Source organism: Mustela nivalis, assembly GCF_964662115.1.
Source record: "Mustela nivalis genome assembly, chromosome: X".
In the NCBI taxonomy this organism is placed as follows: domain Eukaryota; kingdom Metazoa; phylum Chordata; class Mammalia; order Carnivora; family Mustelidae; genus Mustela; species Mustela nivalis.
In genome coordinates, this window is record NC_139040.1 from 117,895,077 (window position 1) to 117,920,088 (window position 25,012).

At 37.1% G+C, this 25,012-nt stretch overlaps 1 protein-coding gene across 7 annotated transcripts in view; it reads left to right on the top strand.

Moving 5' to 3' along the window:
• Positions 1 to 25,012, top strand: part of RPS6KA3 (ribosomal protein S6 kinase A3) — a 113,806-nt gene that overhangs the window by 40,121 nt on the left and 48,673 nt on the right. For 6 of the 7 annotated variants that reach the window (XM_082718340.1, XM_082718336.1, XM_082718342.1 and 3 more), the window contains 2 exons: positions 17,449 to 17,565; positions 24,812 to 24,893. In XM_082718340.1, coding sequence (XP_082574466.1) covers positions 17,449 to 17,565; positions 24,812 to 24,893 — 199 coding nt within the window. Of the gene's footprint in view, positions 1 to 8,415; positions 8,542 to 17,448; positions 17,566 to 24,811; positions 24,894 to 25,012 lie in introns of those variants that run through there. The other variant, XM_082718341.1, reaches the window with a different exon arrangement.

A 25,012-nucleotide genomic window follows, 5' to 3' on the forward strand; every position in this document is an offset into this window, starting at 1 on the left:
TGACAGGTTGCTAAGTCAGTTTGACTAAAATGATAATCATAAAGGAAAGACAAATTTCTCCTAAACAAAACTAAAATAACATAAATATAACATAAAATACCTTCACTCACATCTTCTTGACATACAGAGCTGCCTCTGTGTTGTATCTTGAACATGTCCCTTGGTTTCTGTTTGTAGCAGAGCCATTTCGTTCTGGCTGGATTGTTTCCTCCTTTACACCTCATCTCTTCTCTCTTTCCTTTGTTCTGTGCTGTGCATTCTGCCTTCTTCCCAGATCCTAGATCCATTTCTCTTCCATCTCCTGAAACTTTAATGCTTTTCTTTCATTCTGGCTTTTTTAAAAGTTCAATCCTTTCTTGTCTTTACTCTCCTGAAGTAAAAAGTTTTATATTTTCCATGTATCTCATAAAATATAAGAACATTTATTCAAATAAATTGATTCATACCAGAATATAACAGGCAGTTATCACCTTCCTCTATCTCCCTTCCCCAGGGATATTTGCATGCTAATCCATATTTATGCATAATTCATTGAATTTTTCACCAATTAACTTGTTCTAGCTGGTTTCGTTTGTTCTCCCTCCCCTGCTGGAGAGACTTGATTATTTTTAGCCTTTATTCTGGTGGGACTGGGGAAAGACTACCTTCACAGCAAAAGATAAGAGTGCTATAAAGTACTTCAAGCCAAGATATCTTTCTGGACTCTAGAATTCCCATCTTTTCTCAGCTGGCTAGAAGACTCCATGTTCTGCATGATCCATGCTGAAGAAATAGGGAGTCTTGATCGTTTACATCTCTGTAGTCCTCCAAGAACCATCACTAAAGCAATTTCTTCCTTAGTTGGGAAATAATTCTCTTAGTGGTTCTTACAGTACCGGGCAAAGGTTCTTCTGAGGCTTCAGAATTAAAGGAGATAAATAAGTACCTAGCACAAAGTAAGAACCCAATAAGTGTTCATTTGCCTGTCATCTTCCTTCCAGAGTCTGTTCTTTTCTTTGACTATTCACTCGGAATAAAGTGTGTCTCTTAGGAACTATGGTGGTATCCAGTAATTTTGTGGCTGACAGGTCTGTGAGTGAAGTGAGTTGTGAAGTGAGTTAATTATCTCTTAACTTGGTCCTCTGGCCTTTCTATTTATCTTATTATTTATTTCTAGTGACCATGCACGCATCAATTATTTATGACATCAACTTTGTAAATATCATATGACTACAGTCTTAAACACTGTATTTATCAACTCGGTCTTTGTAGCTGTTGTATCATAGTCACATGCATAATTGTCAAGAATTAGAGAAAGCTTGTTAAAAGTAATGGTGATTTAAAATGGCTTAAAAAGGTATAGTGAAGATAGTTCATAGATGACCTTAAATGTCAGGTTAAGGAGGAGTACTCCTATGAAGGACGCAGGTAGTACACTTATAATGCCTGAATTCTTTACAAATCCCCTAAAGTCATGATAGGCCTTTAGTAGTAATTTCTTCTGACTTGCACACATGCTGTTACTCTAGCAATTGTTCATATAGTAACCTTAAGGCTACAGTAATGTATATGATGGCCTCCACATTATCCAGGGAACTTCACCTGTTCCAAGTTGTCTACCATTTTCTCCATTTCTTTGAAGGTTCCCTCAGGCTGCCTTAAACCTTGCTTTTGAGCATCCAAAATGATACTCATAGCCATGAGTCCAGCACATACTTGCACACATCATGGGTTCAACACAAAATAAACTATAGAAGGAGAAGCCCTAGTGTAGTAGACAATAGACAGTGAAGAATCCACTCAACACAGGAGAGTACAATAGAGGGCTCAGTGGTAGGGAACATTTGTGGAGTGGTACATTGACAGCACTTACTGATTAATTGTGTATTGTCTGTTGTTCTAACTCTCATTGGCTGAGAGTATATTTTAGCACTTATAGCATGGGAAAAATACAGTCTAGTACATGTAAGTATATACCACTTGGGGAAATTTCTGAGATAAATAGCATTATAATTAGCAGTGCATGGTGGCATTAAATGAGTATGTGTATAACTGGCAAATTTTACAAACATGCAAGGTTTCCCTTTGGTACATTTTTTGCTCTCTTTCAGGGCTATTTTTTCTACTTCCTAGTGTCCCTTCATCTACCCATAAGAGCTTGAAAAAATAATAAAATAAAATCTCCCCCATCTTTTTCATGGTTTGCCTACCTCATATGGTGCTTCTGACCCCAAATTGCTTCTCTTCTGCTGCACTCCACACACTTTTTCAGTTTGGTCTAATGCACAACTGGAAAGAGAGCAGATTGATTTAAATTCTGTTAAAGTATGACCAGTTTATAGAATCAGTCTGAAATAATGAGAGTTGTAACCTCTTTACTTACACAAAGTGGGGGGAAAGTGTGGATAGACTAATGAGCAATACCACCTAGGATGTATCACTGCTTACTGCAATAGGCCTACGTGGGGCATTGGTATAGCTGTCCCCTTGCCCTCTCTTCATGCCTATGGGAAATGTTGCAAATGATCATTGAGACGAGACCTCAATGAAGAAGGAACCCATCTCAGTGCTCTAGGAAGCCGCTACCATTTGCTTAAGATTGGTGATATTTCCTATCTCTGATTTAAAATCATAGAACTTTAGCTCTTTGTAACATTACCTACTGATGGACGTGTACTAGAGAGTAATTCTTTTGTACTTAAGTGGAAACCCGTAAATATTATCCCTTCAGTACTGAAAAACTGATCCATACAAAACATCATATACAAAGGAATCATTTCAGAAAACATTTTTGTTTTAAGTTTCTATCCTCACGTTGATTTTTCTCCAGCATGGTTCTACTTTCATGAGCTTATGCAAATGGATGATAATTGGGTTTGACCAGGGTTGGAGTTTTGCCAGACAAATATAGTGTATGGTGTAGAAAGGTGTTCAGGAACTCTGCCGTGGACCCTCTACTGAACTGTCTTTCTTCTGGGTCTTACCACAAGTTTTAGCACTTCCTGGTTTCTGACCTAAGTCAGCCACTGGCCATACATAAATACACACTCTTTCCCCAGATAGAATTGCCTGGCTATGCTCCCACCAACATCACAGCCATTCCGACTTTCTTCAAGAAAGTATGAACTTGAGCAACAGGTTCCTTAACTGCTCTTTACCCCTCAGTTTCTGCATCTGTAGGATGAATAGTACTTATCTCAGTGTAGTGAGAATTAACTGAAATAATTTCATGTAAGCACACTGCTTAGAATGTACTATCTTAAATGATATTGTTAGAATTATACTTTAAAGAAAGAAAAATTTATTAATGAATGAGAATTCAAATAAAGGAACTGAGGACTTGGTTGAAAGAAGCTAGAAAAAGAACCATAAAGTAAACTTCTAGAGAGCCAGAAGAAGGAATGAAATACAAATTCCACAATCAGTGAATGACTAAGTGGAGGCTGGGGAAGCAAATAAATACACAACATTCAGAAAGCAAAACAAAATACAGCCACAGATAGGAAAGAGTTTAAAACATCTTAACAACAAAAATATTTATAGATGAAATGATATAATATCTGGGATTTGCTTCAGAATATTATGGGAATGAATTATGGGAATGATGAGTTATGGGGGAAGTGTGTGTATGAAGTAAGATTGTGTGTGAAGTAAGATTGGTCATGAGTTGGTAATCATTAAAGGTGAGTAATAGGTACATGAGGGTTTGTTACACTTGTCTGTCTACTTTAGATATGCTTGACATGTTCCTTAAGTTTAAGGTTAAAAACATAGAATACGGGCGCCTGGGTGGCTCAGTGGGTTAAGCCGCTGCCTTCAGCTCAGGTCATGATCTCAGGGTCCTGGGATCGAGTCCCACATCGGGCTCTCTGCTCGGCAGGGAGTCTGCTTCCTCCTCTCTCTCTGCCTGCCTCTCTTCCTGCCTCTCTGCCTACTTGTGATCTCTCTCTCTCTGTCAAATAAATAAATAAATAAATCTTAAAAAAAAAAAAAACATAGAATACTAAGTGTAACTGTATACTAATATAAAAGTCTTGCTGAAACTTGGTTTTCTAGAAAAATCTAAATGATATCATTTAGAAAGGGATAGAAAAACTGAATATAGCAATAGCAAGGGAGAAATTTAAGGTGTTGAACTCTCTGCCTCCTAATTACAGACAGGCCCCTATGATTTGATGGAGAAATCTTTGAGACTTTCAAAAAACAGATCATTCCTGTAATCTTTAAAATGTCCCAAAGCATAGGGAAAAAATGTACATTGCCTTCTAGTTTGTTTTATAAAGTTAGCATAGCCCTGAAAATGAGAGTTAATACACAAAAGGAAACGCCAATTTAACTTATGAATATAGATGCAAAAATCCTCTTAAAAAATTACAAATCAGATACATATATTAAAAGAATGGATTTGGGGGCGCCTGGGTGGCTCAGTGGGTTAAAGCCTCTGCCTTCAGCTCAGGTGATGATCCCAGGGTCTTGGGATCGAGCCCCATGTCGGGCTCTCTGCTCAGCAGGGAGCCTGCTTCCTCCTCTCTCTCTCTCTCTGCCTGCCTCTCTGCCTACTTGTGATCTCTGTCTGTCAAATGAATAAATGAAATCTTAAAAAAAAAAAGGATTTTTCCCAGGAATGCAAACATATCAGGACACTGTTAATCTACATTATCAAATCATTAGGTCAAAGGAGATAGATGAGGTGACTGTATTAATAGATAATAAGACATTTTATAAAATTTCTATTAATTCCTCTTCTAGTAAAGAGCATTCTGACCTTAACATGATAAAATAATGTCTAAAACCAAATATCAGGGCACCTGGGTGGCTCAGTGGGTTAAAGCCTCTGTCTTTGGCTCAGGTCATGATCCCAGAGTTCTGGGATCAAGCCCCACATTAGGCTCTCTGCTCAGCAGGGAGCCTGCTTTTCCTTTTCTCTCTCTCTCTCTCTCTCTCTGCCTCTCTGCCTACTTGTGATCTCTGTCTGTCTAATAAATAAGTAAAATCTTAAAATAAAATAAAACCAAATATCAATATCGTGCCAGAAGGATTTGGTGAGTGTATTCCCAAGTCATGATCAAGTAGTGTTTATTAGTGCCTGCTTTATGGTCCATAGCCTGAGGAATTTGGGTTTTGTTCTGTGATGGGAAACCATTGAAGAATTTGAGGTAGGGGCATGACCCAGTCTGATTTCTGTTTTAAGATTATTCTGGCTATATATTAAGCTTCACCCATTCCTTTTCCCACTGCAGTAGCAGAGTTGACAGAAACCATATGGCCTACAAAGCCAAAAACATTTACTGTCTGGCCCTTTACAGAAAAAAGTGATAAAATGTATAGTATGTTTCAAGTGTGTACATGTGTGTATCCAGAAAAAGACTATAAAGATAAGCACCAAAATAGTGATTTTTTTCCTTTGTTTTTCTCCTTATTATTCAAGTTTTCTGTAATGGACATGCATACTTTTTATAATAAAATTTACTTCTTAAATAATAAGGTAAACACTAAAACCAGTAAGGTACAAGAATAAAGGGAAATTAGCTGAAATTTTAATAAGATTAATTTAGAGAAAGTCAAAAGAAGCAAGAAGAATATAAACAATAATACCTAGTTTCATGCACACAGCCACACAAGTAGTATCCATTTCAGATTTCAGCATATGACACTTTTTACTCCAACAGCCATTATTTGAATTCCTATTGTGTGCTCTTTGCTATGGGAATACAAAGATAAGTATGGTGCCTGCTCTGAAGATTAATCTGGTAGAGGCAGTGGCATGAACTTAAACAGTAATCAGTGTCTTAAGCAATGTACCAAAGGGCTTTAAGCGCTTTCAGTTTTGGTTAGGAGATAACATGTTTATTATGTTTGAGATAACACCCAAAAAAAGCTGTTGCTTAGTGGTGAGTTGTAATATGATTATAAGGGATTCCAATCATGTGAACTAGTCTTTTTAACTTTATTTTATGATGCCTTTGATACAGAGAAGTTTTTGAATTTTATAATCGAATCTATACCAATATTTTCCTTTGTGACTTCTGCCTTTCCCAGACGAGTACCCAAATGTCCTAACATCTCTGTCAGATGTAAAATGTCAACATTTATCCTTTTATTCTTTTCTGTCCCTCTGTTTATCTTTTACACAGTAGTACCACACTGTTTTAATTTAGGTATCATTTCATCTCAAGGAGACTTATTTTAGGTTTTGGTATCTGAAATATTGATTCATTTTCTTAGTGCTTTTATTAAAAAGCACAGCACACAACAAAATATGACTGTTAACCTGAGCATCAGTAGTCATTAAAGCCAATTTAAACTAATCTTCAAATTCAAAAAAGGTTATTTGGTTGCTTCTTAAATATTACTTGAATAAAGTTGATGAGTGCTATATACAGAGACATCCTATTTTGTTTTGTACATCTTCTGATCAGTTGCACAGTAACCATGCTATTTGCTGCCTCTTGACAGTCTTAAAAGGCATCTCATGTTCAGACTGCAGTTTTTATGTTAGGTGGTCGTCCTAACCATGCTGCATTATAAGGAGACTTAAATAATTCCTTCTGGGAGATGGGCAGGTTCATGTTCTGATGGAAATTTTCTTACGTGCTTTCCTTACTGAAAAATTGAGGCATGCATTTTTAATCAAGAGGACTGCACAATTCCCTAGCAGAATTCAAAATTTTATCTTGGACATTTATTTGGGTCCCGGGAGATTCTAATGTACCTGGTTAAGTAAGATAATTTTTTAAATTGAGCAATTTTGTTTTTATTCTTCAACTTTTGTTAGGTCACTTATAAAACTTTGCCATAAAAGGTAAATGCAGCAAGAACATATATAGAAGATTATAGAACATAGCTGCAAAAATTTGATAGGGCGAGAAGAGCCTTGGCGTTTCCTATGGCACGTGTAACACCTAATGGATACTTCAATGTTTGCTCCATAAAGTAGTGCTGAATTGAGCTCTCATTATAGATAACTCCATTATCAAATATGTGCCTGCCTTGACTGTGGTTCCTTCATCCAGAAAACTAGCTGACCATTTCTGGTGTTTTCACAAGACTTTTCAGGTTTTATGTTTGTTTTGTTTTTTGTTTTTTTTTTTTTTCATTAACATGTAGTGTATTATTAGTTTCAGAGGTGGAGTTTAGTGATTCATCAGTTGCATATAACACGCAGGGCTCATTACATCTAATGCCCTCCTTAATGCCCATCACCCATTTACCCCATCCCTCCACCCATCTCCCCTCCAGCAACCCTCAGTTTGTTTCCTCTAGTTAAGAGTCTCTTACGGTTTGTCTTCCTCTCTGATTTCATCTTATTTTATTTTTTCCTCCCTTCCCCTGTGTTCATCTGTTCTGTTTCTTAAATTCCACATATGAGTGAAATCATACGATAATTGTCTTCAGGTTTTGAAAATTCAGTTATTTTATTAAATTTGTATAGGTTATATATATATTAATGATTGATGTTGGTTCTGCATAGGTTAATTAAACGCACATCAAGTAGAGCATTTTCCCACAGCTCTCGATGTTTCTGTCCTTGGGTCTTGTTTAAATGCCACTATCTCAGTGATCATATTCTGATTATTGGCATATTTTTAAAACTATTTTCCAAAATAAAAATACCTTAGAAGAACTTCTAGAGGCTGTTAGAGAATGAAATGGAGTAAGGGATTATCCAGTAACTTAACCTCTCCTTTTCCAGTTTGGCTTATATCAGTAAGTGTTCCATTTGCTTACTAATAACCCAGGGGTTGGTCTTTCTTCTAATTTAGATTTTATCGACTAGGATTTTTAGCTCTGGACCTTGAAGTCTTTAACCTGGCCAATAATTGATGCCTATAAACAGTGTGAATTTAAATATAATTTACTTCCATTTAAGACAGGAAGAATTAAAAAAAAAAAAAGACAGGAAGAATTTGTCCTTCTATCACATGCATATAGTCATTTTCTTCCCATAGTTACGAAACAATGCCTCATTGACAGGGAACACCCATGACTTGTCTATATATAACCTTAAAATAGTCTTGAGACTATCCGTTAGAGTGTATGTGTATAAACATTACAAAGGGTAAAATTCCACATGTGCATCAATGACTTATTATTTTAATAGTGCTGACTAGTTTCATTTGCTTTTAAAGAGTCATATAGTTAAGAAATACTGGCATTCCTCAGGATTCTAAAATAAAATAATGTTCATTTCACTAGTTGTAAAAATCGTCTGGATTGCTAGGAACCAGGAGTTAAGAACATTTCAACAGGATTTTGCTATCAGCAAATCTGTTTTGGTTTCCTGTTCTGGCCTCCCTACCTATCAGCTAGCTACATAGTGCCCTCGCCATTACGTTTCTCCTTTCTTTTACCACAGGAAAATTGTCAGGCCTCTTTTTCTAGCATTTCAGGTCCCGCCTGACAGGAAATTTTCTAATTGCCGGAACAGCTGGTAGGAGAAAACTTTGCAGGGGCTTGGCCTTCCCTTTCCAACCTAAGTTTTACAGTCAGAAATTCTTTTATGACCATCATGGTTTCGTAGCCATGTTTAAATTTTTGTCTTTTCGTGTTCGCTCTATACAGGTAAGCTTTGTTCAACTTCTGTAAAAACTAAAATGTTTTAGTTGGAGCTCAGTATAATTATACTAATTAAACAATTATTTTGTTTTATATGTTCTTTTAAGAAGGTTTTCAAAATTCAAAACCAGTTTTTAAAGAGCTTTTAAAGGATAATATTTATGTTTGCTAAAAGTAAGCCACCTATGTGTATTATTCGTTTCAATTGTATATTTTGTAAACTTATTTTTACATTGGCTTTTTAGTGGTAGAATAGTTTTTTATTTTGTTCATGTTTATAATTTTTTATAATAAAACACATGACAGTAACTTTCAGTATTAAACCAGGCATGAAGAAAATTGTGAACTCATTGATAGTTAGGAGATTACTATAATGTAAGCAATATTTTGATGGGATAGAGAATATATTATTTTTAAATAGTCAAGACCTTAAAGTTAGACTTTTGTTGAAATTGGTTCCTTTCAAACTTTGAAGTTTTTAATCAGCTGTATTTAAGTAACTTTAAGTAATTTCATCTAACTTAGAGTAGACACAGTTTTCAAAGTATTACTTTGTTAAAATGTGCTTAGCAAATGATAATTTGCATTTTGTTTCATTTAAGTTCTGCCAAATTAACTTGATATTTTGCCGTGAAAATTGTGCTATTCTGCTGTTCTCCAAAGAGAACTTAATTTTTTGTTTGGGATTCCCGATTGGGAGAAAACTGCTCCTCTGCAGCAGTGATTAGGAATATTAGTCTGGAGAACAGCAATGCTATTTTCTCAAACATAGAAGAAGCTGGCTTGGAATACTCTTAGAGATCTTGGTTTAATGAAAAATGCTGAACATATTTATCATCCATTAGCAAATAAGTAAATTGGATTTGGTCAAGTTTTAATCTAGAATACCTTAAATTGTTTTTTTTTTCAGCATGACTTGGATAAACAGCCTAATTATGTATCACAGTCAAATTTTTATGTTTATCAGTCATCTAAAAATTTAACGTATCTTTTTTTTTTTATTTTATTTTTTCAGTGTTCCAGGATTCATTGTTTACGTACCACACCCAGTGCTCCATGCAATACGTGCCCTCCTTAATATCTTTTTAAAATTAAAAACTATATTATAGAACCTCAGGTTTCTGTATAGAGATTAATACTTGAATTTTGAATTACATTCAAGAGGCAAATGAAGTATACATTTTTTATTTGTAACATCTTCTTTATGTTAGGCCAAAAAACAGTTACATATCGACAGTAAAGATTTATTTATTAGTTTTTACCAAGGAGCATTTAAATAATTTACTTCAAGTTTCATCCATATTTTCTGACATTCAAAACAATTTAGAAAATACAAATGCCTTAAGAACACACTTCCTGACCCAAGGGAGGGCAGGAAAAAGGAAATTATGTATACAAGTCAGGGCATAATGCCAAAAGTTGAATCATTCTTTAAAATCAATTAATATCACACAGTTTGTTTACTTAATGGTAGTATGTTACAATATTGGGTTTTGTGTCTTAAATAGACAGCATCACTTTCTGTTCCTTCTCTTTAATACTTTCACATTTTAAGAACAAAATTATATCTTTTTCCTCTCAACTTAAAAAAGGAAACATTAATTTTTTTCCCATTAAAGGGCAAATCTTAAGGATCATTTTAGAAGGAACCTACAGATCTTTTGATGCTTCTGGAAAACAATTGAGGTGGCTTTCTGTGTGACTGGAGGAACACCAGAAGATCCACCTGTCCATGAATTTTCTTTTACCATTTTTCTGTGATGTCTAAAATGACATCCTTTATAGAATTTCTAAAATTATGTGTTTGTTAACTGAGTTGACCTTGTTTTTTCTATCATGGACCACATATCAACAATATTTATCCAGTAATAAATCTTTGAAACCCTAAGTAAATTCCTAGAGGGCAGAGACTCTTCTTTATCTTAGTATCTCTAACATCTAGCCCATTACATGGCTCATAATCTGAATTGCCTTCTAACAAAAAGGAATGGGCCTAAGAGAATATGTTATAGATCAGAAACATTTCCATTAGGACCAGGCAATTCGGAAGAAGCAGAAGCACCATAGTCTCCCTGAAGTTAGCCCCACATGGACCTGTTCTTTTAGTCCTCTCTGATCCAAACACTGGTCTCCATGTGTGTTCCCACATTGGCCTTTGCACTGGCTTGTCTCTGCTTGAAACACTCTTCCCCAGATGGTTGACTCCATCTCATCTTTCTGGTCTTATTCAAATAGCACTTTTTCAGTAAAACCTGCAATGATGGTTTTATTTAAAATTGCAAGCTCTCCTTTTCATCCATGCACTTCCCTGATCGCTCTTACCCAACTTAGTATCTTTTCCCCATGGTATATATCTTGTTCTAACATGAATGTACCTATTATGGTTTGGTTTCTCCCCAAAATGCCAGAGATTTTCATCTGTTTCATTTATTGTATATCTCAGGCATCTAGAAGAATGCTTGGATATATGAGGTACTCAATAAATAAATGTTTAAATGGATGAATGGATGAATTCCCATACATAGCTTGAGGGTATTGAACATCTCTAGGCTGGGGGTGGCAAATATCTGAAAGTGATGGGGGTGTAGACAGATGATACAGGGTTATGATGGAGACCAGCTTTTAGAATACACAGTATACTTTTTTATGATGATTAATGGACATATATCCATGTATAATTTAAAATATACTAGAGAATATAAAAATACGTGAACCCCACAAGGGGACAATGGTATAAATTAAATCTGTGCTTGACTTCACTGACAAAATTCTTCTTCCATAAAATTATAGTTACTTTACTGTGCGCTTATAGGCAAAAACTCAATTTTACAAACTGTAATTCTGTGTTTTCATTATGTAAAATTTCATATAACAGTTTTATTTCAGTAACAGGTGATTTATTCACATGATATGTTTGTCACATGCAAATCCCTGTACTTCGATTATCAGTGCCTTTGGAAATTTGATATTCCTCTCTTCATCCATCTCATTAGATTCTAGATATGAGCTAGAAGAGCACATTGTTGCTTTTCTACCTGTTGTCCAAGATTGCCCAAGAATTAGTATTATATCTTAGTTGAACCTCATTTTCATTTCTAAAATACCATGGTCCCATAACTTGGAGAAACTGGTGACATTAAGCACAATCTGAGCATTGAGAGACCAGCCAAGGGTGTTTTGCTTATGATACTGCTATAACCGTATTATAACATAAACGTAGATAAAAGGTAGCTTGCTAATGTGACTAGTTAAAATTTTAAACTTGGAAGGGACAAAAAAAAAGTGTTGAGGATATAATAGTGACAAATCTTTAGAATTTGGGCCATAGGCCTTGATCTTTTCTCTCCGTCTTCATGCACACTTCTTTGCACTTTTTGGGCCCAATGTAGAAAAAGACTTTTGAAATTCTAGTTTATATCCTAAAGAGGTTTGGAATGATTGCATCCATTTTGGGGTAAGAGGGTAGGGAGTGGAGGAAGTTGCTATTTTTTTTAAAAGAAACATTGACAAAAGGAGCACTTGCAAATTTATTTTAAAATAAGATTTGCCAGAATAAGAAATTCAGTATGAGGGTGGAAAAATAAAACTAAGGAAGTCTCTTGGAAAATAGGAGAAAAAAGATAAGTGACATACAGGATTCAATCCCAGACATACAATACCTAACTAGTAGCATTGCAAAAAGATAAACCCTGAAAAACTGATGGAAGGAAATTATTTTTTTTTAAATGTTAGAGTTCCCTCAGAGGCAAAGAATTAGGTCTTTAAATTATAAAGGCTCACCAACCATCTAGCATTCTGAAGGAAAGAAGACCCATATTTATCTCACTAGTGTGGAATTTCAGAAGTACAAGGACAGAGAAAATTCTTACAGCTTCTGGAAAGCAAACAGTACATCTTCCCAAATATGTGTATCAGGCTAGCATCACCCATCTCAGTAGCAGTCCTGGCTGCTAGAGGGCAATGGGCCATTAATGTCAGTGTTCAAGGCCAGACTGTTTATATTCTATAGAATTTGGTACCAAGCCAAACTATACAAATGTGAAGACAAAATAAAGACATCTTCGGATGTAAGGTTCAGAAAATTTTTTTTCCCATCACTTTTCTTAGGAAGTTAACATGGTAGTAGTCTAAGAAAGAGAAGGGTATGGGAAACTGAGAATAGTGGGTTTGACCAGGAAAGCCCAGAAGAGATACCTGGAGGTAATAGCTGTACAGCAAGACCTAGAAAACAATCGTTCCTGATTGGGGGGGGGGGGGTAGGGGTAGGAGAGGGCTCTCAGAAGAACGGGAAGTATGGTAAAGGGTTAAGGAAAAATTAAGACTAATGGTCAAATTAACCTTTCCCTCGCCCCAACAATGACGGGACTATTAGAAACAGGAAAAAAAGAAAAACATGTAAAAAATTCATGGTTCCCAGGGTGCCTGGGTAGCTCAGAGGGTTAAGCCTCTGCCTTCAGCTCAGGTCATGATCTCAGGGTCCTGGGATCGAGCCCCACATTGGGCTCTCCACTCAGCAGGGAGCCTGCTTCCTCCTCTCTCTCTGCCTACTTCTCTGCCTAGTAGTGATCTCTCTTCCTGTGTGTCAAATAAATAAATAAATAAAATCTTTTAAAAAAATTCATGGTCCCAATAGAACTCCAAGTAAAATGTATCATGAATTTAAGCATTTGATGAAGTGTTGTTTTGTTTTGTTTTTTAAGTCCCCTCAGATTGTCTTGGAAGTCACTGTTATAGGCCTGTATAAAAGGAAATTTAATGTACTTTCTAGCCTGCATTTAAACAATGTATTGTCATAAAAATGTGAATGCTGGTGTATGGGACTTCTGCTTTTAAAATCAGGCGGTAGAGATAATATGAAGGCTTTGGTTGTGGTTACAGGAGAGAATTAATTTTCTTCAATATTAATAAAAACGTAAAAATATAGCTAGCAGGTTAGGGAAATACAGGCACTATTTTTTGTTAAAGATTCTTTTTATTCATTGATTTGTCAGATAGCACAAGCAGGGGCAGCAGCAGGCAGGGGGAGAAGCAACCTCCCCACTGAGCAAGGAGCCTAATATGGGACTCAATTCCAAGACTCTAGGATCATGACCTGAACCAAAGGCAGAGACACTTAACTGACTGAGCCACCCAGGTGTGTCCGTACAGGCACTGTTAACCTCCTTTTATAAAGTGAGGAGTTAGGGGGTACCTAAGTGGCTCAATAGGTTAAGTGTCCAACTCTTGGTTTCAGCTCAGGTCATGATCTCAGAGTCATGAGACTGAGCCTCACATCAGACTTTGTTCTCAGAGGGGAGTCTGCTTGAGATTCTCTCCCTCTGCCTGTGCCCCCTCCTCCTTTGCACACATAGTTTCTCAAATAAATAATAAATCTTGAAAACAAAATGAGGTGAGGAGTTAGGATTCTATCCAAAACTAATAGAAAAGATGAGAAATTTATGTAAAAGCAATACAGTTATCAAATAGTGGATAGTGGGGAAGAAGATGATGAAAGAGATATGAGTGAATCCTTCATCTTATTTTTAAATCAGCAGGCATTGTCTTAAAGTTAATAAACCAAGAAATTATCAAAGTAAGTGCAGAAAGAACTTTTTTAAAAAGCCTAGGTATGGGGGTGAGAGGACACTTGCTTTTCATCATAGGGTATTTTGTCACTATTTGATTTGGTCATCCATGTGCACATATTTAATTTTAAAAACAAAATGTTTAAGGAACAGGAAATAACCCAGTGGACAAAAGATTATGTGTAAGGCAATGTTGGGAGATAATACCATAAAACTAAGTTGGCAGCCTTATTGTAGAGGGCTTTACATGCCAAGGGGAAGCAGTGCATTTAATTTAGGAAAACTTCAAAGGATTTTTTGGGCAGTCTGGTCATATGACTGGAGCTCTCTCCTTTCAGAAAATGAATTTGTCAGGAGGCTGAAGTGGACTGGCAGTGGCACAAAGGTGCATTACAAGTAACCAAGCTAGTTTCAGTTTTCCACAGGAAATGTAATGAGGAATTTTACCTGGTGATGCTACTGGAAATGGTAGGGGGTGGGGTGGAGAAAGGACATTCCATTACCATGTTTTATACATAGTAGATGTTTTAGTATAGGTTTGTTGAATGAAGGGATCAAAGGCAGATTCTGTTTTTTGGTAACTTGTTTGATGTGAGAGGAAAGGAAGGTAGTCATCCAAGATGAAATCTTTCTTGAATAGTTACTGCTGTTTATTTTGAGATCTGTGACCTGATTGTAGCTCTCCTTATGAGAGTAAGACTTGATCCTGTATGACTGCTGCAAAATTTTGAAATATTTTATAATTCAGTGATTGTTCCCTGCCTGTATTGCATCTTTGTGACAATTAATTATAGTATTCTTATGAAATAAAAGATGAAACAATATTGCAGCCTAAAATTACATCCCACTTACCCAAAAAAGAAAACTGATAAGACATATGGAATGTTATATAGAGTATAGTTCTTCACAGCCTCTTGATTTAAAGGCATAAATGGCTGTTAGATTCCAGTTAGGCTCTTGAACAGATAGTTTATTCCATAGTAGGCTGACTGGCATATGCTAGAATCCAACCCATGACCTTGGCCTTTTGAGTTTAAGTTTGTAATCCACTAGTCTTTTAAGTGAGATGTGACAGCACTTTGAGTTACAGAAAAGAAAGAGGAGAACTTCCTTTTAGTTTCATTTCCATGTATAATGTATATAATTCAGTAATACAAAAAGTATATATAATTTCAAACCCAATATTAGGTATATGCTAGTTTTTTTTTAACTGATGAAGATATGCTACCAAAAGTTCAAAAACATTTCTGTAATCACTGTAGCTAACTGACCCAAGAGAAACAGACCAGTTAAAAGGATCAAGGGAATAAGTTTGTATGTTCCTGTCATTGATCTTGGATGGGGAACCACAGAAGCCTCTGACAGTCTCAGTATGGTGTAATGCTAAGACCCTTGTTTTAGAAGTCATTAGAAGTCAGAACCTGGAATTGATCCATAAGTCTGCCAGTTATTGGCTTGTGATCTGTACTTAATCTCTTTAAACTTCAAACTGTATTCAGACCATTTGGCCTTTAAAAGATCTGTCAAATTTCTAGTGATGAATGGGGGAGTCTGTAGAGAATTCTGAGATGTTTTTGCTTGCTCTGAGGTAGACCCCACCCTGTTGTTACCAGTCCTCTCTAACAAGGTTTGTTATGAAGCAGGAAATATAAAAGGTGAAAAAGCACCTAACCCAGGCTTGGTACATGGTAGGTGCTTAATAAATGTTTGCTGGATTTACCATTTTCACACATACATTATTCTTTGAAAGTTTTCTTTAAAGAATTTGGTAATTTGCTTCCTGCCTTTCCTAATATAGGTACAAATAGCTGTCACTCTCAAGCCCTTGTACACCCACCAACCAGTCTCATTTGCAGAGAATGGGTGCACAAGAAGGGGGGTAGAGTCTCAGAGTCAGGTAATGCTTGATTCTACCCTAGCACCTGCACAAGATGGCTGTGAAAAATAAAGGAGATAGTACACATGAAATTACAAAATAAAGGACTAAACCTTATTGAGGGGTTGTTTCATTGTTGCCACAGTTCTGAGAGCCTCCAAAATGTTGAAGCTGCTTGAGTATTAATTAGCACAGTCTACAAACATCTGTCTTATAGAGTAAAATAGTGGGCCTGGATTCCTTTTTTGTCCTACAAGAGCTTTTCTTTTACTGCTCATTTTCAGAACCTGCCATATTAGTAGACCAGTGTATCTTTTTGAGAAATCTTTGTAATTCCATATATAGCCAGCATTCTATCTCAGAAAATGTTAATTGAGCTCAAACATGCATGTGGAAAACAACAATAATAAAAACAGTGAATTCTTTTTGTCCAACATATTTTGATTCTACTATAATACTTAGACACTAGGAAAAAATAACATAGGCGAAAAAGAAAAATGGTCTTTGACAGGCATATATTTCTGGTTTTGTTGGGTTTTGTTTTATTGTAATTTTTGGCTATAACATAATATATAGGTCTTGATTAAATAAGGTGTACATTATCCTCTAATCCCAGAGTGAATAAGTAATTGAAATTCTGTGTATGCATACATATATTTTCAACCTTTCTCCCTTTCTGATGCCTTCCCTCATGTTTACTGACACATCCACTGTCTAAAAATCCTTACCTTAACCCTAAGACCTTCCGTTGTTCCATTATGCAGAGTAGTAACTTTTTTCTGTGTCTAATTCTCCATTCCAATGTTAAATCTTTTTTCATTTTGTGTCTTAGAGTTAACTCTTTCTCCCTGTTTAGTTCTCAAGTAGTTGTAGAAACAAAGTAACTTACATATTTCCAACAGAATAGCATACAGATCCAAATGGCCTTTCTTAGGGTAGAAATCTCCTTGTTTGCCTTGGAATATTTTTCAACCCCACTCCCCAATAAACACAACTGTGTGTGTGTGTGTGTGTGTGTGTGTGTGTGTGTGTGTGATTGGTTTTACCTAATACAAGCACATGTCAGAACACAGCAGATTACTCTGTTGTGTTTTCAGACTTCTTTACATCCTCTGCCTTCACCCCATGAAACTATTTTAATTATCTCCAGTAGGAAGAATGAAGAATTGGAAATACTCCGTGCTAATGTTAAGTAGAGGTTAAAGTGGTCTATGCAGTGGGCTGGTATCATTCTCTTTGACATTAACTTGAAAGTATATTTGAAGGGTTGTGTGGCTGGCTAGGTTGGTAGAGCATGTAACCTTTGATCTTGGGGTCACAAGTTCAAGTCCCACGCTGGACATAGAGCTTACTTTGAAAAACCAAATAATAATTTGAGGATTTCTAATATGATAGTGCTTAATTTATGTTTCTTGGTTTATAGCTGGACAAAGTGTCTCTAACTCTTTTTTCCGTTTATATTTGCTTCAACAGGAAGAAGGCAGTATCAAAGAAATTGCAATCACACATCATGTAAAGGAAGGACATGAAAAGGCAGATCCTTCCCAATTTGAACTTTTAAAAGTATTAGGGCAGGGATCATTTGGAAAGGTAAGTCATGAGTGTTTGTTTTTTAAAAGTTGTTTCTTGGAATTTGTGTGTATTTCAGACAGATGGAGAATGGTACTATTTTATGAAATATTACCAATCTCCATACAAGCAGTGTTTCTGTTTGTTTGTTTTTTCAAAGATTTTATTTATTTATTTATTTGACAGCGAGATTACAAGTAGGCAGAGAGGGAGGCAGAGGGAGAGGGGGAAGCAAGCTCCCTGCCGAGCAGAGAGCCTGATGCGGGACTTGATCCCAGGACCCTGAGACCATGACCTGAGCCAAAGGTAGAGGCTTTAACCCACTGAACCACCCAGGTGCCCCGGTTTCTGTTTTTACATTTCTCACTGTCAGTAAGTGTGAGAAAGTGAATAAAATCATTCAAAAGTACACTGGAAACTTTTGTAAATTGGCACTAATCACTTCATATTTGTCTTCTCTTCAAGAGCATGTGACTTACACACTTTGCAAATGATTAAAAATCAAAAATTATTCCCCTGGTACACTTTTTTTTTAAAGATTTTTTTTTATTTATGACAGAGAGAGATCACAGTAGACAGAGAGGCAGGCAGAGAGAGAGAGAGGGACGCAGGCTCCCTGCTGAGCAGAGAGCCCGATGTGGGACTCCATCCCAGGACCCTGAGATCATGACCTGAGCGGAAGGCAGCTTCTTAACCCACTGAGCCACCCAGGCGCCCCCTGGTTCACTTTTTGATATTCTTTTTGAGTCTTCATGTAGATATGGAAGGTGATCTTGCCAAGTACATTATAACAGTGTATCTCAATCTTTCCTCCAAAATATCCTTACTACCAGCAGAAAGAGAATGTCTACTCCCAAGGAATTAGGGGAGGAGGATTACCGCTATGAATATAAAATTTTGGAGATTTACAACTTGTCTTTAAACTGAATATAAAAGGGATGCCTGAGGGCGCCTGGGTGGCTCAGTGGGTTAAGCCGCTGCCTTCGGCTCAGGTCATGATCTCAGGGTCCTGGGATCGAGCCCCGCATCGGGCTCTCTGCTGAGCAGGGAGCCTGCGTCCCTCTCTCTCTCAATCTCTCTCTCTCTCTCTGCCTGCCTCTCTACCTACTTGTGATCTCTCTCTGTCAAATAAATAAATAAAATCTTAAAAAAAAAATAAAAGGGATGCCTGGGTGGCTCAGTCAGTCAAGCGTCTGCCTTCAGCTCAGGTCATGATCCCAGGGTCCTGGGATCAAGTCCCACATTGGACTCCTTGCTTAGCAGAGACCCTGCTTTTCCCTCTGCCTGCCACTCCCCCTGCTTGTGCTCCGCATGCTCTCTTGCTCACTCTCTAACAAATAAATAAACTATTTTATTAATTAATTAAAGTGAATGCTGAGGTTACATTCTAATCAATGATACCCATGTTTGTCTTTAACATCAAAAATGTTTCACAAAGCCACCAACTAAACTTGCCCCTGAAGATGCAACGTCTTCATCATTTTGCTTCAAATATTCCTTATCCCCCTGCTGCATACCTCAGGAGCATTTTCTGTCCTCCATTTAGAGAAGTACAATATTATGATTACTATTATTTGATCTAACTATTCTGTTTCTCAGTAAGAGGAAGATTCTGAGATTGCATTCAGCTTTCACATTGCAGTGCTTGTTTACCACCTCCCTGTGAGGAAATACCTGAAGATAATATGGTCTGTAAGCTCCAAAACAACACCACTTTAGCTTCCTAGTGTGTTTTAGGGGGACTATTTAGCAGTTCTTGGCTAATATAGGTAATTTATTATAGCTGTTAATCTCCTCTAAACCCAAAGTGATGCTTTTATTTCAAATATTGGTTAAGTAGACAGTAGAATGTGATGGTTGCAAGTTTGGGCTCTCGGTCAGCCAGATATGAATTTGATTTTTTTTTCTTCTACTTGTTACATGTGCTTGAGCAGGTTACTTAACCTCTCCAAGCCCCATTTTCCTCTTCCAGCCAGTCATTAAGTATTGAAATCCCTCAAGGTTCCATTCTAGGTTGCCTTCTCACTCTGTACTCCCACTAATTATTTTCTCTATGCCCACTATCATAATTATAACCCATATACAGCTGTCCTGACAGATTTCTCTCCAATCTAGATCATGCCTCTAAGCTCTGAACTCTATGTACAGCTGCATATTTTGTTCTCTTCACATGATTCAAAGGCAGTTTAAACTCAACATCTCTACAACCAAAGTCAGGATTTTCCCCTGCCCCCGCCAACCTGTCCTGTTTCATTTTTCTCTGCAACTAGGAATGGCATCCAGTTAAGCAAGCCAAGAACTTGGGAGACATTTTTGAACTACCTTCTACTGCCTGTCTTTTCTCTTGCCTCTCCCCACCAAGTATGTACTATCCGCAAGTCCTATTGATTTAGTAAAGATTTCTCAAATCGTGCCTGTCCTCTCCTTCTCCACTGTTACTCCTGAAGTCTTTGCCACCCCCATTTCTCCTTGGGGTGTTGAAGGAGGTTCCTAACTAGAACTAAATTTGTTCTTTCCTCAAGCCACTATTTACGTGACAGCCAACAAGAGCCAATCTTATATTTCAGTAGGTTCCTTTAAGCCTTTAGGATAAAAGCATACTGTTACGATGAGGAACCCCTTGTTCTGGTGCCTAGTTACCTGAAAAGCAGCACTTTATGTATTTTTCACTATCCATGTTCTGGCTACCTTGGCCCCTTTTTTTTTTTTTTTTTTTTTTTTTTAACTTTTTATTTTTTATAAACATATATTTTTATCCCCAGGGGTACAGGTCTGTGAATCACCAGGTTTACACACTTCACAGCACTCACCAAAGCACATACCCTCCCCAATGTCCATAATCCCACCCCCTTCTCCCAAACCCCCTCCCCCCAGCAACCCTCAGTTTGTTTTGTGAGATTAAGAGTCACTTATGGTTTGTCTCCCTCCCAATCCCATCTTGTTTCATTTATTCTTCTCCTACCCACTTAAGCCTCCATGTTGCATCACCACTTCCTCATATCAGGGAGATCATATGATAGTTGTCTTTCTCTGCTTGACTTATTTCGCTAAGCATGATACGCTCTAGTTCCATCCATGTTGTCGCAAATGGCAAGATTTCATTTCTTTTGATGGCTGCATAGTATTCCATTGTGTATATATACCACATCTTCTTGATCCATTCATCTGTGGATGGACATCTAGGTTCTTTCCATAGTTTGGCTATTGTGGACATTGCTGCTATAAACATTCGAGTACACGTGCCCCTTTGGATCACTACGTTTGTATCTTTAGGGTAAATACCCAATAGTGCAATTGCTGGGTCATAGGGCAGTTCTATTTTCAACATTTTGAGGAACCTCCACGCTGTTTTCCAGAGTGGCTGCACCAGCTTGCATTCCCACCAACAGTGTAGGAGGGTTCCCCTTTCTCCACATCCTCGCCAGCATCTGTCATTTCCTGACTTGTTGATTTTAGCCATTCTGACTGGTGTGAAGTGATATCTCATTGTAGTTTTGATTTGTATTTCCCTGATGCCGAGTGATATGGAGCACTTTTTCATGTGCCTGTTGGCCATCTGGATGTCTTCTTTGCAGAAATGTCTGTTCATGTCCTCTGCCCATTTCTTGATTGGATTATTTGTTCTTTGGGTGTTGAGTTTGCTAAGTTCTTTATAGATTCTGGACACTAGTCCTTTATCTGATATGTCGTTTGCAAATATCTTCTCCCATTCTGTCAGTTGTCTTTTGATTTTGTTAACTGTTTCCTTTGCTGTGCAAAAGCTTTTGATCTTGATAAAATCCCAATAGTTCATTTTTTCCCTTGCTTCCCTTGCCTTTTGCGTTGTTCCTAGGAAGATGTTGCTGTGGCAGAGGTCGAAGAGGTTGCTGCCCGTGTTCTCCTCAAGGATTTTGATGGATTCCTTTCGCACATTGAGGTCCTTCATCCATTTTGAGTCTATTTTTGTGTGTGGTGTAAGGAAATGGTCCAATTTCATTTTTCTACATGTGGCTGTCCAATTTTCCCAGCACCATTTATTGAAGAGGCTGTCTTTTTTCCATTGGACATTCTTTCCTGCTTTGTCGAAGATGAGTTGACCATAGATTTGAGGGTCTATTTCTGGGCTCTCTATTCTGTTCCATTGATCTATGTGTCTGTTTTTGTGCCAGTACCATGCTGTCTTGATGATGACAGCTTTGTAATAGAGCTTGAAGTCCGGAATTGTGATGCCACCAACGTTGGCTTTCTTTTTCAATATCCCTTTGGCTATTCGAGGTCTTTTCTGGTTCCATATAAATTTTAGCATTATTTGTTCCATTTCTTTGAAAAAGATGGATGGTACTTTGATAGGAATTGCATTAAATGTGTAGATTGCTTTAGGTAGCATAGACATTTTCACAATATTTATTCTTCCAATCCAGGAGCATGGAACATTTTTCCATTTCTTTGTGTCTTCCTCAATTTCTTTCATGAGTACTTTATAGTTTTCTGAGTATAGATTCTGTGTCTCTTTGGTTAGGTTTATTCCTAGGTTCCTTGGCCCCTTTTTTTCCAGTCCTTATGCACCTGGCTCCATCCCACTAGAAAGCCTTTGCACATGCAATTTCCACTTCGTGAAACACCCCACCCCACCCTTTCCTCATCTTAACTAGCGCCTTTCATGTTTATGATCTCAAAGAAGTCTTCTCTGCCATTCTAAGTCAAATTCTATTTTACCCTGTCAGAACATTATATACTTCATCTTCACAGCACTCACCACAATTTTAGTTTTTCATGTGTGTAACTGCTCAATGGCTATTTCCTCCGCTAGACTCTGTGTTCTTTCCATGAGTGCAGGAGACATGCTTTGTACCATGTCTTTGCATTGAGCTAGTAGCACAGTACCTAGCATATAATTCTGGAAAGAAGTAATGAGTAAATAATAGTCCTGACCTCATAGGTTAGTAGTGAGAATCAAATAATAAAAGACCAAGCATATAATATCTGCTATGAAATTGTATTATCATGCAGTCATATTAAGGATAAACCCAAATAGACTGGTTTCTTTCTATACATTAGATTTTCAGGGAACACAGTATTTAAAGTTGCCAGGAATTAGCATGCATCTCCCTTTATTTCTTTAAAAGTAACTTAAATACCTTACTATAAATAGCAAACATTAAAAATAGGGCGTCTCCTTTCTTACTCATCCTAAAAAGCCCGTGTAAGCCAAGGAAACAGGGATGACCTGTCAGAGCTTAGAATAGCTTCATGGGGGGTTCGAAAGGTCATGAATGCTCTGGCTGGGGAAGATCCGATGGCATCTTGGACTACTGCTGCTCCTGCTACCCTTAACTGGTGACCTGCCAGAGGGAACAGATGAAGAGTGCCTGAGCAAGGGCACAGAACTGGGTGGTGGCCCGATTCTTGTTCAGTACCTCCACTGTGACACTAGTCAAATTATTTAACCTCTCTAAGCCCTAGCTTGGGCAGCTATAAATAGGCATTCCTTAGTCCACCTGTCTCCCAAAATTATCATGATGATGTATTACAAATGCTTGTGAAGGTCCTTTGCAAACCAAGAAGTGCTGAAAAGTGTTAAGGTACATTCAAAGAAGGGTGAAAAAGGTTTGAAATCCACAAGGAGAATTTTTCTTGTGGAATGGCACAAAGAAGCTTGATTAGGGAATCTTAAGAATAAATACCAAATAAATCCTAATTATCTCCACCTAATTAGAATTTGTTTCTGTTAAAAAATATTAATAAGGGCGCCTGGGTAGCTCAGTGGGTTAAAAGCCTCTGCCTTCAGCTCAGGTCATGATCCCAGGGTCCTGGGATCGAGCCCTGCATCGGGCTGTCTGCTCAGCAGGGAGCCTGCTTCTTCCTTTCTTCTCTGCCTGCCTCTCCGCCTACTTGTGATCTGTCAAATAAATAAATAAAATCTTTAAAAATATATTAATAATCTGATTACCTTTAACATGTGAACATCATTCCATCTTAGGAACCTGATTAAGAATGCTTTTTTCTCTCTAGTTTAGCTCACTGCTAACTGGCTAAAAGGAACTAAAGGGTGGGGCATCATAGGAGGACAAGAGGGAGTGATTTGGGGAGAGGAACACACAGTGCATCCAGGTTCCTGTGCAGGTTGTGGTGCTCTTCACTAAACTTTGGAAGTCATTGCCAATCACCTTTGGCACAGTTTCTCAAAATGAGAATGCCTCGCCCTAGAATCTGTTGGATGTAGCATTTTTTGATTTTTGCTAATAGCCTGGCATGTTAGAGCAGATAATTGAGAGCTGACCTGAAAGTTAAATTCTTGATTATAATTGCTTCTCTTCCCATCTGTGGCAACTCAATAGCAACTGCTGGGAAAGAATAGTTAGAAGAAAAAAGTTGAAATTCAGATCCATTTAGTGAGAATGTTTAAGATTGAATGAAAAAGATCATGAGTCACTATACTGTATACCGGACACTAGTATTACACTGTATGTTAACTAACTGGAATTGAAATAAAAACTTTAAAAAAAGATCACAGACCTAATGGTCAAAATGAACAGGAAAGATGTATAGTTTTGTATTAGCCATGTTATAGCATGACTGTGAATTATGTAGAGCAGGCTTTATTCATTTTGCATGAATTTCACACTAGATTTTGAAAGCAGCTAAAAATAATTTGGAGAATCAAGAGGCTCAGTAACATACATAGGACCTGTGTTCTTCATATTTAGGTATATGTGATAATTTGATTTTTCAAAGGTCGAAATGTAGGGTTCTGTCTTAAGTCACATTAAATAGTTGTGAATAGGCTTCTTCAGTGTGTTTTAAATTGTTCTTCCCAGCAATGAGAAATTTATGTGCAGTTTTCTTACATAAAAAAGACCAATTATCCAGTGATTAATTGTATCAATGGAAAATTGTGGTCCAGGGACACTCCTGTATGACAATTTTTATCAGATCAAAAAAATTTTATTTTGTTAAAAGCAGAGCAATGACCAGTTATGTTATACTTTAAACATGTTGGACTTTTATCTGATTACACAATTTAAAGATTTTTGTCTTATATGTTACATGCTTTTTGGGAATTGGCAGACAACAAAAAGAAAACAGTATGTTCACTTATGTTGACACCCCAAGTTATTACAACTGTTTATGACTCATTGTATTTATAATTGATACATGAGAAAAAATAAGCATCTACGGCATAACGGAATCTCTTCAGTAATACACAGTATTACTGGAAGGGTTTTATTTTTAACAGTGGCATAGTTTGTACTTTGTAAAACGTATTTTCTCTCTCATTTAAATACAGGTTTTTTTAGTCAAAAAAATCTCAGGCTCTGATGCTAGACAGCTTTATGCCATGAAAGTATTGAAGAAGGCCACATTGAAAGGTAAGTGCTAGAACTGTTTATACTGTTTGCATAGTCTAAGCAAACTGGAAGGTCTCAACAGATCTCCAGTGACTCCTAGGCCAGTTACTTATATTCTGAATCTGTTCCTGTTACTGTCT